Source organism: Gorilla gorilla, chromosome 8 (assembly GCF_029281585.2).
Source record: "Gorilla gorilla gorilla isolate KB3781 chromosome 8, NHGRI_mGorGor1-v2.1_pri, whole genome shotgun sequence".
Taxonomy (NCBI): Eukaryota; Metazoa; Chordata; class Mammalia; order Primates; family Hominidae; genus Gorilla; species Gorilla gorilla.
Window position 1 is genome coordinate 101,162,396 of NC_073232.2, and position 15,872 is coordinate 101,178,267.

The 15,872-nt window shown below is 37.7% G+C and overlaps 1 protein-coding gene across 1 annotated transcript in view; it reads right to left on the bottom strand.

The window, feature by feature from the left end:
• Positions 1-14,787, bottom strand: part of ANKRD22 (ankyrin repeat domain 22) — a 30,060-nt gene extending 15,273 nt beyond the window's left edge. The window contains exon 1 of the mRNA XM_031015415.3: positions 14,530-14,787. Within this exon, the coding sequence (XP_030871275.3) occupies positions 14,530-14,550 (21 nt within the window). The 5' untranslated portion in view covers positions 14,551-14,787. The remainder of the gene's footprint in view (positions 1-14,529) is intronic.
• Positions 14,788-15,872: the final 1,085 nt, after the last annotated feature.

Sequence of the window (15,872 nt, forward strand, 5' to 3'; positions counted from 1 at the left end):
TGGAAACAAACTCTCTGGGTTCCAATCTCAACTCTGTGACTTAACAGCTATGTTATTTGGACAACTTACCTAGACTCTTCAGCTAAGTTTCCTTCTGCTTTTGATAATCATGCCTTCTTTATAAGTTTCAGAAAGAATTAAATGTAACTGTGTAGGTGAAGCACTTAGCTCAGATCTGAGTCACAGTAAACCCTCGATTAATGTTAGCTACTCTTATAATTATTAAAGCATAAGGAGCCAGTGAAGATGGACAGGAGTGGTTATGAGAGGGTAGATAATTCATCAAAGAGAGTGAAGAGATGATAGGATAGAGAGCATTAAGATGGAAGCATTAGCCTCCTACATAGAAGGAAAATTCTGGCTCTAAGGCCAAAGCAAGGGGGAAAAGAGAGCTACATGGATGGAAAGAACTTTAGACTGACTGAAATTTTTGCCAGAAAGTCAGAGGTTTGATCTTCATTCATTATACTACTATATATTTGTCATAAATAAATAGATATAGCTAGATAACTAATATGGTTTGGCTGTGTCTCCACCCAAATCTCACCTTGAATTGTAGCTCCTATAATTCCCACATGTCATGGGAGGGACCCAGTGGGAAGTAATTGAATCATAGGGGTGGGTCTTTCCTGTGCTGTTCTCATGATAGTGAATAAGTCTCACTAGATCTGATAGTTTTATACAGGGGAGTTCCCCTACACAAGCTCTCTTTTGCCAGCTGCCATGATTGACTTTGCTCCTTATTTGCCTTTTGCCAGATTGTGAGGCCTTCTCAGCCATGAGGAATTGTGAGTCAATTAAACTTCTTCCTTTATAAATTACCCAGTCTTGGGTATATCTTTATTAGCAGCATGAGAACAGACTAATCCAATAACTAAATAAATAGCATTGACATTTAAATAGATGAATGGATTAATGACAGGAGATGTGATTGAGACAAGGGTAGATGAGACTTTTGAGCATGATGGGGAAGATTTTGGACCATCATAATTAAAACTGTCTACATGAAATGAATAAAAATATAAAATGGCTTTGAAAACCAGGTTGTAGAAACACAGTAAGAAGATAGAGTTGACTGAGCCTGCCATGTAAGTTTGTGATTTTCTTCAGCAAACCTAGATGAGGGAAGAGTACAGAAAGTGAAGAGGCCAAGAGCAAGGATTAGGAAACATGTCTGTCAGGCAAGAGAAATGAGAGGAGAGTGGTTTACCATTAAATTCAGTCTTAATGGGCATCATATGTAAACCAGATAAAGACAAATGAACTTGCAAAAAGAGAGAGACAAGCAAATAGAAACACAGAGAAGGATCAGAGGACAGTTCATACATGTGGTCTATTAGAAAAGTAACCAGTTTAGAAGTTATCAGAGACATGTTACAGATAAACTCTGTCTAGGGATGAGAAGTCAAGGGTGGCCTTGTTGGGTATCTGATTTGGAGTAGAAACACAGGTCAAGAAGAGAGAATGAGGCTTATGGATGTTGAGGTCACTGAGGATGACCCCGGGGGACAGAAAGAAAGGGGAACTTGTGTTCCAGGGAGGTGGAAGTGGGTCCTGGAATACAGTGGACAGAAGGGAGAATATAGAGAAAGGGCCATAAGCAAAGATTTCAAGTAAGAAATTGAACCATGGTCAAAAAACAATGGTGACCAAGAAGTAGACTGAATCAGCAGCCACCATAAGAGAAGGTGTCATAATGCCCAGGAAAAGCCAGATTTCAGTGAAGGCACAGAGGAAAACAGACTAGTAGGTGAGGGGGAGATTGAAGAGAAGGAGTATTTACCAGCAGGGTGCATGAGTTCCCATGGGCTAACCTGTGAACAGCACTCCCTAGAGCTGTGCTCTGGACAACCTGAAAAGCTAAGACACAGGATTAATAGGGCCCACTGACTAACTTTTCTCTTCAGCCTCATCTATCAATCTCCCTTTTGCTCACAACTTTGTGGTGATTTCTGGGGCATTCCAGGTTCATTTCTGTCTTCTGGCCTTTACACTTGCATGTGACCTATATGGCGGGCTTCCTGCTAGGCCAGATCAAGTATCAGCCCATGAATCACCTCCTCAGAGAGGACTTCCCTGACCACTCAGCCTCCCAGCCCAGGAACTTTCTCTCTCTCACATAATCTTGTTTTATCTTTTTAAATTGCACTAATTGGTATTGAAATTGGGTGTCATGTGCCCAAGTTCCTAGAGAGTGAGGTATCTATGACTTTTACCTGGTTTTTAAAGTGCCCCTCAGTGGGCCAACTGTGTATAAACCACTGCTGTTCTGCAAGCTCTCCCATCTCTGGTCAGGTCAATTTCCTCACTTCTATGTTTGGGCTACCGGCTTGCCATCCTTATCTTTTAAATTGTGCTATCTATTCTTCAAGGCTTATCTCATGGTTCATCTCCAAGAAATCTCTTTCATCTTTCCTACCTGCAGCAGGAAATATACAGAACCTCAAGCAGCTCATTGGCCTTAAATGAGCTAGTGGGTTAAATGTAGTCTCCTTAACTAGACTGCAACCCTCCTGAAGTTAGGCTTCCATAAGGTCAAGCACCCAGAACATGGATAAAAGTCATTTGTTGGTTGACACATGGATTCATCCGATCTGGCTGGGAAGTGAGGCTAGGAAAGGGGTTGATGTTTAGAAGGTAATCGATCATGTAAGGACCAGGACAATATTTCGCCTCAGTGGTTCTCAACCTTGGCTAAATATTGCAATCATGTTTGCACCAACTTAATGTTTAAAACACGACCCAGGCCCCACTATTGACCAGTTAAATAAGACTCTGTAAGAATAGGATTGGGCATTAGTGCTCTTTAAATTTCCCTGGTGATTCTGATGCACAGTGAGGGTTGAGAATCTCTGCAAAGGTAAAAGAAACAAGCCCCCCATAATGGAAGTAAAAATTTAATGTAACATTGCAGCTTTTAAACTCACATTAGCTAAGGAGCATTCAAAACTCTGGAATAATGGAACATTAGGAAAAATTTTTTGTGTTCTTTTGCCTTCCCACATGTTTGTCTTTAAAAGTAGCCAAGAATTTGGAGGTAAGGTTTCACTCTGTTCACTTCCATCTTACTTGCCCAGGCACTAAAATTTAAGAAGCGTCCATGGGTAGAATATGACGCATCCAGTATGTTGATGATTAACTAAAATAATCAGCATGTTGATGATTAACTGTATGTATTACTTAATAATATTTTGCACTGCTCTAAGTACAATAGATATCACAGCTGAAAAAATATTTGTTATTATTTTAATAGTGTAGAAACATCTGAACAACTTGTACCACTATGGATGTCTTTAAAAGCAAAGCTTCCCCCAAATTACCCCCACTTTTTAGTGTTGTTTTCCCTAAAGTATAATGGAGCTTCTGTAATTCCCAATCTAAGGAAAGACTGTGTAGAACTTTGCCTGTGGCTCAGAGGAATTGGTTCACTGTTTATTAGCCATCTCCATGCTACAAGCTCCCCTCACTTAAAATGTTCCATTAAAATTTCTGAGAAGGATTTGTAGGTTTTGGAGCAAAATGATTCCGGTAAAAAGCCTCGTGATTCACGAAATGTCTTCTCAGAAAAGGAAGGAAGATGTTTTTCTTTCTCTTCAAGTTAAGAAACCTTGGAGAATGATAATAAACACCTATTGGGTTTAATTTGATTTCTACAATCAATTCCAAGCCTTTGTTTCTGATAACTCACTCTTCACATACTGTATTTTATAAATTCCTTAGGAAATGTCTTCTTTCAGACAAATAAAAAAGTCGCAATAATTTTTTAAAGGCTGTTCTAGGTCCACTCAGTCTCTGTGTAACAGGGAGGAAGGTCCCACCACTGGCTGGAACATGTAGAGAAGTCATAGTTCCTCATGAACGATAGCAGAAGGGGAAATAGAAGCAGGGCACATATTGATCTATGTTTTCTACTCTTTATCCTGAAAGGTCTGTTTGAGAACATGAAGTTATGTTCCTTGCCAGGAAGCTAAAAAAACCCCATTGCCACACTTCTGACTCCAGGACATCAGAAACTCTGAGGTCATGAGGACCAGGGGAAAGCAGAAGAGCCTTCACCTCCAGCAAGGAGTAAGGGTGGAGGAAGAGTGGGTTCTGGCTGCTAGAAAATGGCAAATCAGAAGCCCTTATATTCCCCTACTACCTCAGACCACCACAGAGGTAGTCACAGAGAACAGAGAAGGCAGTAGGGTGCCCATAACTAGGTAACATCCAGCTCTACAAAAGGAGGGAGTAAGAGAAAAAAAAAGAAAGAAAGAAAACCTTTGTGGTCTTCTTCCATTTCATTGGTGTAACCGCTCCCACCTGGCTAGTTTCAACCTACAAAAGAGAGAGCACCGAACTCAGAGTTGAGCAAAATTGGCTTTCACAAACCAGTTCAAGCTGACTCAAGCCAGCTCCAGCCTGCTCCAACACACCAGCAATAGGAACTGGCATATATTTCCGTTAAAGTAAGTTATAATGGAGACCAGGCTTCAAGAATCTCTGGGCCAGACAAATCCATTTAGACCTCATAAGTGACCTAAACCTTGCTCAATTTGCAAACATAAGCAAAACTTAACTTCAGCTATTTCTTATAAATCCCTATATTAAAGAAAAATGAAACCAAGTTAACTAATCAGAAGCCTAACTTACATACATTCCAGCAGAATCGACCAAATAAAGCAACTGTATAACTGCAACCAATCCAATATTTTCTTTGCTTTACTCCCTTTTTCACCCTATAAAAGCCTTCTCCTTGCATTCCCTCCAAAAAGCCTGCAAACCACAGCTGTCCAATTCCTGAATCGGTATTTGCTCAAATAAATTCTTTTGAGCTTAACCGTGCCTCAGTTTACCTTTTGACATCCCAAGACTTTTCTACACTGTCTTATTCTTAACGTAGAAGACAGTTTGGCTGGGGAAGGGCCCAGGATTTGAACTCTCAGCAGCCAATGTCTCTAAACATTTAATGGACCCAAACAGGTATTTTAGCACTAAATCTCTAAATGTAAGTCTCCTTTGGGAAAAATAAAAAATAACAGCAAAAAGTTTAACAGTAATAATACCTACTATACACTGAACTGTTTTTATATACCATCTGTAATGCTAAGCACCTTAGCAGCATCTCATTTAACCCTTACAGCAATCTTAGAACAAGAATAATATTATCCCTCTTTACAGATGAGAAAACAGGCTCAGAGCTCTTTATAGCTAGTGAGTAGCATAACTAGAATTTATACTCTGGTCTATCTAACTCCAGAACCAGTGTTTTAACCCATTAAGCCTCTCTCCACTCCTATGCAACTCCATGCACTAATTTATAATAAACTCTACCCACAAAAGTTCCAGGAGTGCCTATAGTCCTTGATTATTTTCTTCAATTCAATTCAACAGACTTTGAGATCTCAATACTTGCCAAGAGAACTGTGCTAGGCTCTAGGGATACAGAGATGATGAAAACCCAGTAGATACTCACAAGAGGTACATAATAGCATTTATCACATTCTGTATCATGTTATATGACAATCCTTCCCCCGCATCTTCAGAGTTAACAAAATTACTAAAATCCCCTTAAATTCAGTTAAAGAATTTGGATTAGAGGACTAGCATGTAAGTGAACCTATAAAAACAACTATAAATGTTTCACATACTTGGAAAAATAATGACAGGAAAAAATATCAGTAACATTTCACACATTGTAATGTGGTAATAATAGACATAGTGTTATGAATTGTTACTTACCAATTCTTGCTTACAGGAAATTTTATAGGTCTACTGTGATTTGCAGTTTCAATAATATACTTGCACATAGTTTTTACTCCATTTTGGATCATACTAACACTGAAGACAATTATTTTTTTCCTCTCTGGTCCTTCATTCAAATGTATGATGACTTTCTGATTTTATGTCCCAGAAATTACCACTACTTCCCAGGTAGGGGCTGACTTCCATTAGCGTGCAGCTCTGAAGCCACTGTTTCTTGCCCTCATCTTCATTTACTTTTCTCAAGGGAGGCTTCTCTATAAAAGCTTCTTCTCTTGCCTGCCATCTACTTCACCTCCTTTTCCTAAAATCAACTCTTACCTCCAATTCCTTGTGTCTTGAATATTCTGTGGCGGAAGAAATTCTCATTCACATATATAGAAACGGGAAGTCCTGAGGTTGCTGAAAGACCTCATCCCACCTTGTTTTAAGCATAATATGATCTTGATACCTGCCAAAGGTCAACTGTTGGTAAAGCCACAAAACCATAGTGCTAAAATCCCCTTTCAAATCCTCATCACGCCTAATCTTAAGCATGTTGGGAGAAAACGTTGCCTTTGCAGAAATGCTTGCTTGATTCTGAAGATTCATGTGGTCTGATGGTGCATCAAGGCAATTAGCATCTTTTTCATTTTTCAAAATTTTTTACTTTAGTGGCACCAATTAGCTAGAAAAGGGTGTGGACATTAGGGTTCCAGGATTAGTTGTATTATTTCAGTGTAACAAGTAAGTTTTTGGTTATTACTATAAAGTCCAATTAAAATAAATTTGACCATTAAAGGCAGGAAAGTTGAGTTGTGGCAAATTAGAAATCAACTAACATCAAGAATTTCCCACAAGGGATTTGATTGGGAGAATTATTTGTGTCTGGCCTTATGACCGCAGTAAACTCTTTGGAGAAAACAAATGTTTTATTCTTACATTCTTGTAACTCTCTCATAACCTACTATATTATTTTCTACAAGATAGACACGTTTATTAAACCGACATTTAGGTCAAGGAAGCTATCATTATACCTTCCTCTTCAGCATCCTGCAAACTGGGAATCATAAAAATCATAACACATAGGACTCTCAAATCCACTTTCATCTAACAAACCCGACATTTTTAAAAATTATAATACTTCAGTAAAGCACAGTAAGAGAATACATAAAGAATGACAAAGCCACTCTTTTAGATCTCTTGAAGGTGAGATTCAAGCAGAGATCCATGATCAGTCTTAAGTGAAAGAGTGAGCCAGGTAACTTTCAGGGGGAAGAAACTTCCAGACAAAGGGAATCCAACTGTCAAGCCCTTTGAGACAAGAGCTTGATTTGATATGTTCTAGGAATAGCAGGAAGGTCAGCATGGCTGCATGAGCAAGGGGAGTGGCGGGAAATTTGGGAAGCAAATGGGACCAAGGAAAATTGGGTCTCGTAGACCATGGTTAGGACTTTGAATTTTATTTTATGTTTGATGGGAAATGTTAGCAGAGTTCTGAAAAAATCTACCTTCAGTTTAGAAAGTTAGTGTTAAGACTTCCCAGTTAATTAGCATGCAAACCATTTTGTTGTATTAAATAGTACTTTATGGGTTCCCAAATAGTAAACGCCTCCCATTCTCATCTCTTTTTCAGTTTTCCAAAAAAGGTATTTCTAATCTTAATAACTTTAAGATTAGGGGAGCTATGTATCAACAGCTGTTTCTATAACATAAGTAAACATTACAGATTTTTAATTAAAGTAATTATTGTTTAGAATCTAAGGAATCTTTATGGTTAAAAGTAAAAGATCCCTTTTATGCCTTCTTATCTCATCTCAAATAATCTATATTTTCCTTTAAAAATACAAGTGGGATTTCCTTAGTTGATTAAAAAAAAGCCACAATTTTTCTAGCTGAAAATTATTTGTTATTTCAATAGATATGCACACATATATGAAATAAAAGCTTATATTGTAGAAGGCATATACAAATAAAATGACTTATTTTTCCCCTTAGAAAACAAGTTTATTCGGGGATTTTTTTCTCTCCCACTTTCTCCTTGATAATAGTGGAGATGAGCTTTGAACCTGTCTTTCTGAGCTCAACAGCTGGCTTCTTAGCTGGCTTCTTAACAATTATACATTCCTGCTGTGGGCTCTTAGACAAGGAGAACTTCTGGGGCACAAGCTGTTTTTGTCTTGTCCTGTCCTCTTACAAAACTTGAGAAACTCACTTTTCTCCTCACCACTTTTGGTGCTGATCAGCTCACTTCACATACAAAAGTTGAAACTCCCTTTCAATGTTGAATAAAGAAAAATGTGTTTCCCCCTCAACCCCAGAAAATCTCCTGTTTGACTAAATGCTTATGTTTCTTGAGTGTTACAAGCTCCAAGGGTGCTCAAAGGAGGTTGTCCTTTAATATTGCCTTCCTTCTCTGGCAAGACCATACCTTGCTACAATGACCTGGTATCCTTTGCTATCTCTACATTCTTTCCATGTCTAAACTCATCCCTTCTCTTGGCGTTAAATACCATGTATATGCAGACAACTCCTAAATTATTATCTCTTGCCCGAGCCTCTCCTTAAAGGTACATTTCCTGTATTCATCTTCCATCCCCACCTAGATGTCTCATGGATATTGCTAAAGTACCATGTCCAAATAGAACCCTGAAATGCGTCCTTCCTTCTGCCCCTCTCTCAGTGTTCCCATCTCATCAGCACCACCATCCACTGGCTGGCCTAAGGCAGAATACTGAGTACCAACTTTAATTTCTTACTTTCCTTCACTGCCAACCTACAAACCAGGAAATCTTTTAGTAAAAAATTTATCTAAAATTCATCCATTAGTCTAATGCAACCATCATTATCACTCCATAAACTACTGTAACAGCTTCCTTCCAAGATCCAGCTTTCCCTCTGGCATCTCTCAAATTTATTCTCCCATGCTACCAGAGTGGCCTTTTTAAACCCTAATGGTCATATTATTCCTCTCTTAAGATCCTTTACTCACTTTCCATTGTGTTTTGCATAAAATCTAAATTTTTCACCTTGGCCTACAAGACCTGCCTGATCTGGCCCCGACAACGTCTTTACAGTGTTAACCACCATCGTCATTATCGCTATTATCACAATCACCTTGATTCAGAACCATTTCAGCGATTTCACCATTGGTTAATAAATGAACAACTGGAGCCTCATTATCAGTGTTAAAAATTTCTTCAATATCAACTTCTTCCAACTTACTGAAGGACTCTGAAGGTACTTTTTTTTGCGTATGTATGGTCAGGCATCTTTTTCTTTTCTCATTTGACATACAGAATCATTCAAAGTCACTTATTTATAATCCTTACTGAACATAGTTGCAGGACAGAGGTTATGCCAGGTATGCACAACTGTCTTTAGTTACTGCATTACAAGCATTGGCAACAGCATATACGACATCCTTTATGTGAAACACCCACACCTATGTTCACTGCTGATAACATGCTGTTTACAAAAATGTTTTATATTTACACTTCATTGATCTAAGGACACCATTCTCACATGGCTAAATTAATAAAGTCACATTTGGGGAAAAGCATATGGAATAAGTATTACTTTTGATGAGAATTTTAGCTGAAGAATAAGCATAAAAGTTGTCAAGGAATAACAAAATCTTGCAGCCTTCATCCAGTCCAGCTTCCCTGCAGTGAGCATGAGCCATTGCTACAAAATGTTGTGAAAACAATCAGAAAAGATGTCCCTGGTGACCCATGCCTTTTGTTAGCATGATAATGGACTAGTAAGAAATTTACTCTTTGAAAATAGTGAGAATTCAAGCTTTTGCCTATTACAGTAGGTTTACATTTGTGTGTGCCTGCTGCATTAGCACATCCCAGCACAATTATCCTGTCCTTGGTATCCTGATTTCCCACAAGGCCTGTCTCATCGGCTGAAGTCAGTGTCTTTCTGAAGCAATAATGCCAAAACAGTGATGTTTCATCAGCACTATAGACTTGATCTAGTGTGAGAATTTTTATCAGTGATGATCTTGGCAAACTCAATAAATTTCTCTGCTGCTTTCTGATCAGCAGATGTTTTGTCACTACAAATATTTGAAAATTTAATGCCATGTTTTTTCTTAAATTTATGCCAAAGAACTATGCATATTCGCAGTTCTTTTAAATTTTCAGTTCATCGTGATAGATCTTTTCCTGTTTCATGATCAGCATACCATTAAGTGGCATGTGTTCTTTGTGATACTGATGGATCCACTTTTTCAATACACAATTGGGATCTTCATTTGTAGCTTTGTGGAGTGTTTTTTTACATTTTTCATTAACTTCAGCATAGGACTTCAACAGTTTATCCTTCTGTTTCTTTGAGTCATATATGGTGGTCATTTCAACACCATACTCTTTTTTTATTGTTTCTTTTTTGAGAAGGAGACTCACTCTGTTGCCCAGGCTGGAGTGCAGTGATGTGATCTCAGCTCACTACAACCTCTGCCTGCCAGGTTCAAGCAATTTTCCTGCCTCAGCCTCCCAAGTAGCTGGGATTACAGGCACATGCCTCCACACCCAGCTAATTTTTCTGTTTTTAGTAGAGACAGGGTTTCACCTTGTTGGCCAGGCTGGTCTCAAACTCCCAACCTCAGGTGATGCACCTGCCTCAGCTTCCCAAAGTGCTGGAATTACAGGCATGAGCCACTGCGCCTGGCCTCAACACCATACTCTTCTATCAGACGTTTTATACCTATACCACTGTCCAATTTATCCAAAAGCTTGACTTTCTGTGTTATAAGTATACATAAATGCTTCCTTTTTTTTCTTATCACTGTTACCCATAAGTATCTGCAGACCTTTTTGATATTTTCAACAGTATATTTACATCACAGAGTAGAGAAAAAGCAAAACAAAAACAAAACAAAAAAAAACCCAAAAAACAAAAAAAGACACACACAGAGAAATACACATAAATCTTGGCCCCATGGAGGCAGAGTGGCGAATCTGCTATAGGCTCATTCATCCTGCACAGGTGCCATTTTTTACCCTTTGTGGATTTGCTTTCATGGGAAAATCTGGGTGTTCAAGAAAAAGATGTATCACAGCCGAAAGGGGCTGGGAAATTCTTTTTTCTCTTGTTAATTCTGAGTAAACTGTGCATTGTGTACCTGCATTTTGACTGTGACCCATCACATGAGGTCAAGTAGGAAATTTTCTCCTTGTTTCATGTTTGTGCTAAAAAATTTGGAGTTTTGGAGCACTTCCACTCAAATTTTCAGATTAGGGATGCCCAACATATATGTGTGTATATATATATATGTATACATATATATATGTATACATATATATATATGTATACATATATGTATACATATATATGTATACATATATATGTATACATATACATATATACATATATATATGTATACATATACATATATATATATGTATACATATACATATATACATATATACACCAGGAACTAGAAGATGCCTGAAACATAGTATGTACTCAATAAATATGGTTGATTAAACAAACGGATGGGTGAATGAATAAATAAATAAAGGTATACACATTTTCAATCCTGGTGTCTTTTCATATGTGAAAGTTATCATTTTCTCTCTGAACTTTTGTGACTTAGCACAACATTTTAATTTGTAAAATTACTTTCAATATACAAGGAAAGAATTAGAAAACCAGTTGGGATGAAAACGCCTGATGCTCTTCTTGCATATGTTGTTGAATACCAAAATCTTGCTAGGAGTTCATACATAAACAAAGTAGATGGAGAGAGCTGGGAAGATTGTGAGAATGCAATTTTTTCCCCATTGTCTCTGCCTTGCCTTTCTCATATCACAGAATGACACGATGTTAAATGTGAAACCAGATCTCATTCAGCTCTCTTGTTTTGTAATATTAAAACTGTGACTCAGAGAGGTTAAATGACTTCCTCTCAAATCCCTTGAAGTTCCTGGCATAATCAGGACTAAAATATAGGTTTGCTTGACTTTCAGTCCAATGGCCATTCAATTAGTCACATCTCTATTCCTGTATTCCCTGACTTCTCCTCCTCAACTGTACCAGCTTTTCCAATAAAACTTGCTTGACCTAAATTGCTCTCCCTAGGCACTGTATATTTCAAGACAATCTTTCTGTTTTTTGAACTATATTTCCTTTTTCTGTAGTAACATCAGCTTCTCTGAAAAACATATCCATTGCCAAAAGATTAATTTTAAGTTTGTGTGTGTGTATGTGCATGTGTGTGTGTGTGTGGGTGGGTGTGTGTGCATCCTTTTACTTACAGCCTTATAATGAGAACTTCCCAATGTTTAAAGGAATACATCATTTAAGATATGATTTTCAAGAAACGCTTTTTGGGGCCTGTGTCTGCAACTGAAGAGATCAAAAGTCTGTAAAAGATTCTTTAAGTCTCCTAAGTATTAGTTCCTGAACTCTTTTAAGTTCTCAGCATTTTTCTTCTTTCCAATTTTTGTGCTACTTCACAATGCAACAGTTCTCTGTTGCAAGGTAGCAGTACAATGTACCTCATTGGACCTGGATTTAGTTTATTCATTCTTTCCACTAAGGGAACAGGGCACCATCCTAGTTAGAACAGTGGCAGAATGCCAGAGTGGTTAAGACCAATTCTCTTATGGAGCATGACATATCTGTTGAAATAACAAGTAGTAGAAAAATTTAGTAGTTCAGCAGTGATTTAAGAAGAATCTCTTTGGATGAGTAAACACAGGACTCATCCTAGCCACCAATCTCCAGCCAATAAGCACTTTTCAACTGTGTAACTATGAGCCAGTGACTACCTTTTCCTCAGTTTCTTCATTTGTAAAATAAAGATACTAAAAGTGACTCTTACAAGATTGCTGTATTAAATGAGTTAATACATATATAAAGTGCTTAAAATAGGGCCTGATCTATAAGAAGCCCTAAATAAATGTTTGTTGCTATTGTAAATATTATGAACAAATACCTTTGATAAGGGTTTAAATGAATCAGCCTTGTTTAAAAGTCCATCTTACGCAGTTGGAGTTACTTATTCAAAATTAGGGCCTCTCACTGAGCTCTAAGCTTATCCTCTAGTGCAGATTTCAGGACCAGCTCTCTGGGATCCTCCCTCATTCTCTCCTTCTTTCTTAAAAATATATATTGCATAACTATTAGCACTGCAAAGCTCTAAGAAAAAATGATAACCCTATGTCCCCAATCTACAGGAGCTTCCCACACTCAAATTGGGGGAAGTTTTTTTTTTTTTTTTAAATAGATTATTCCAGGCAACATAGGACCAGGGATCCAGCGGGCTTTTTTCTTGTCCTTAATGAGTAGCTCACAGTCTTTATCCTTAGGAAACACAGAGCAAATGATATATTACAAATGAGTAGGCTATGTTTAAATATTTAAGAGATTACTATTTAATTTTAAAGAGTCTCAAACTCTTTAAAACTATAGATGAAAGGTCCTACTTCCAACTTTCTACATCAGAATACCTGAGGATGAGACTAGGCTTTTTTTTTTCCTTTTTCCAAATCACATATAATTCCCACATGCAATCTGAAAAAGCAACCAAAATGCAGAATCTTAGGTCCCACCCAGGTCTACAGACTAAGAATCTGCATTTAAACAAGACCTTCAGAAGATCTGTATAGACATTAAAAACGGGAAAGCACTGGCCTGTGGCAGTCTTTCTTTCTCAGGATGGTGGTAAACAGATCACCTCTATGTCAGAACCACCTGGGATGCTCCTTTTAAAAAGTATACTTTTGTATCCTACCATAGACTGAGTGAAACAGACTCTCTGGGTTGGAGTCCCTTGAAACTGCATTTCAAACAAACTTCTCTCCCTGACACTTGGGCAGTCTAAAGTTTGAGAGTTACCAGAGTAGCGTTTAAAAGCACTATATGTTTTGTCATTTTCATGTATATGATCTCTTCATGAGGCTAAAATCACTGAGCAAGACATACCTAGAGTTATAAACCAATCAAACACTGCGTTTGCACACACAGAGAGATATATACACACATGGCATTAGAAATAACTGGAAATAAACTGTCTTTAATACTAGGAGATCAAAACTATCCAAGAAGGTTCCCCTGAGCATCTGCAATGAAATGCAGATTAACCAGTTAATTGTGTCAGAGGAGAGAGAGAGTAAATTATGTATAATGACATCATTACACCTCTTGTACTCTTGTCTAAACATTCCTTGCTTGTACTTTCTTGAAACATCATTAAAAATCCATTTGACTCTAATAAGTTACTTCCAATACAAGTAAAAGTACCTCAGTATTTATCAGATGTGAAAAGAAAATAATCAAATTATCAAAATATATTGTTATTATTCCTCTTCTTCATAGTGATAGTCTTTACTAATATTTACTAAAGGTGAATTTCCCTTCAAATACCAAGCTGAAAGGCATTACTCTGGTCATGTGGTTCCATAAAAGAGGCAGTCAATCTTTTGAATATTTAGAAAATCCAATTGGGTACAATTTTCTCTTTTTCTCTGAGTGTTTGTCATGAGAAAAGCACAACTCAAACTCGATTTTGTCCAAATTATCCCTGAAAACATCCAGATACTATGAAATGTGTATTATATTCATCTCAACTTATATCTAGCTAATATTTTAGAATTACAAAATACTTTGTCTTAAACTATTAAGAATATCAAAAAGAATAACACATAGGACTTTATTTTTTCTGACTTAATGCCCCCCCAGGGAGTTGAACAGACAAAACAGAAATATATTAACAGGGATAGAAAATTGCATCTGAAAAGCATGAGCAACTTTTAACATCTTTGGAACTCTGCTTTCAGAAAGGTGATGTACCTCGGAGTATAGGATTCCCATGCTGGTCCTTCACAGGCTTACTTCACCTCTACAGCTCCTTGAATCTTCCGGAGGTATTTCTGACGAATATCAAAATCCTTCCTGGCTGAGAGGAAAGCCCCTAGAAGTCCAAGCTGGTGGCAAGCTCCAGGAGTGCTTTTCTAGCAAACACCTGTGAGTGCTTTTCCAGCAGCTCAGGTAGCAGCACACCTTCCAGAGAGCCCAGCCCAATGAAACAAAGGCACTGGTGTCATGTGTAATGACCCAAGCCTGTATCATCTAATGTTACAACCCTGAGGAGCCGGTTTCTGAGTCATATTTGCTCTGCCAGTGGTAACATGCAGGAAAGAAGGAAGCAAAGTTAAGGGAGGAAGAAAAGTTCTTACATTGGCAGGAAGGACTCACGGTTCAAACCAAGATACTGTATTTCAGACATTTCGTAATCAAAATCTGGTTTTCAGTGGCCATTGAGAAAGGCTAGAGACCAACAAACTTACTTGTGAGAGCCACACGTGTCTGGCAAAGAACTTGAAAAATAATCTTCAAAATTCTTAGCCTAACAAGTAACGCTTTTCCAGCTATTTATGCAGTTTTGTAAACTAATAAATTTACTAACATAATAAATCTTAAGTTGTTTTAAATATTCCAATACTATTCACACATTTAGCCAAATTACTTTATAATATTCAATTTAAAAATCATAAGTCTAAAATCAAATACTCTGTTATGCATTTTAAATTGCATCATCAATTTATTTATCAAACATGCTAGTATGCCCAATCTCTTAAATATTATAAACATTTTATATGGTATATATGATATCAATTATTCACAGATTTTCCTTGAACTGAATACAATCACATCAAACTTTCCCAGAACTGAATCACTCGACCATCCACACACCCATTATAACCATGGGACCAGCCCAAATGGGCCGTACTTTGTTGATAACAAATGTCAAGTTACTGTGTAGATATAACAGAGCCAGAAACTGTAAGTCATTTAGCCCAGGCATGCACAATAAAAATGTTTTTGCCTCTAACAGAACCTAGAACAAATGATCCCTCCCCTGGGAACCAAGAAGACAAGGACCTGACGGGAACCTAAATGCAGGAACTCTTTCAGAAGCTAGGGGCTCATTGGCCCAAAAGATCCAGGGCTGAAATCTGCCTCAACATACCTTACCTTTAGTGGTCAAATTTGAAGCCCTTCAATCAGTCCCTGCCAAACCAACATTCCTAAATCCTTCCCCTCACCCTCTAAGCCATACATTTTCTCAGATTCCAAACTGGGGAGGCAGATTTGAGCCCACCTCCTGTCTCCTTGCTGACCTGTCTTGCAAT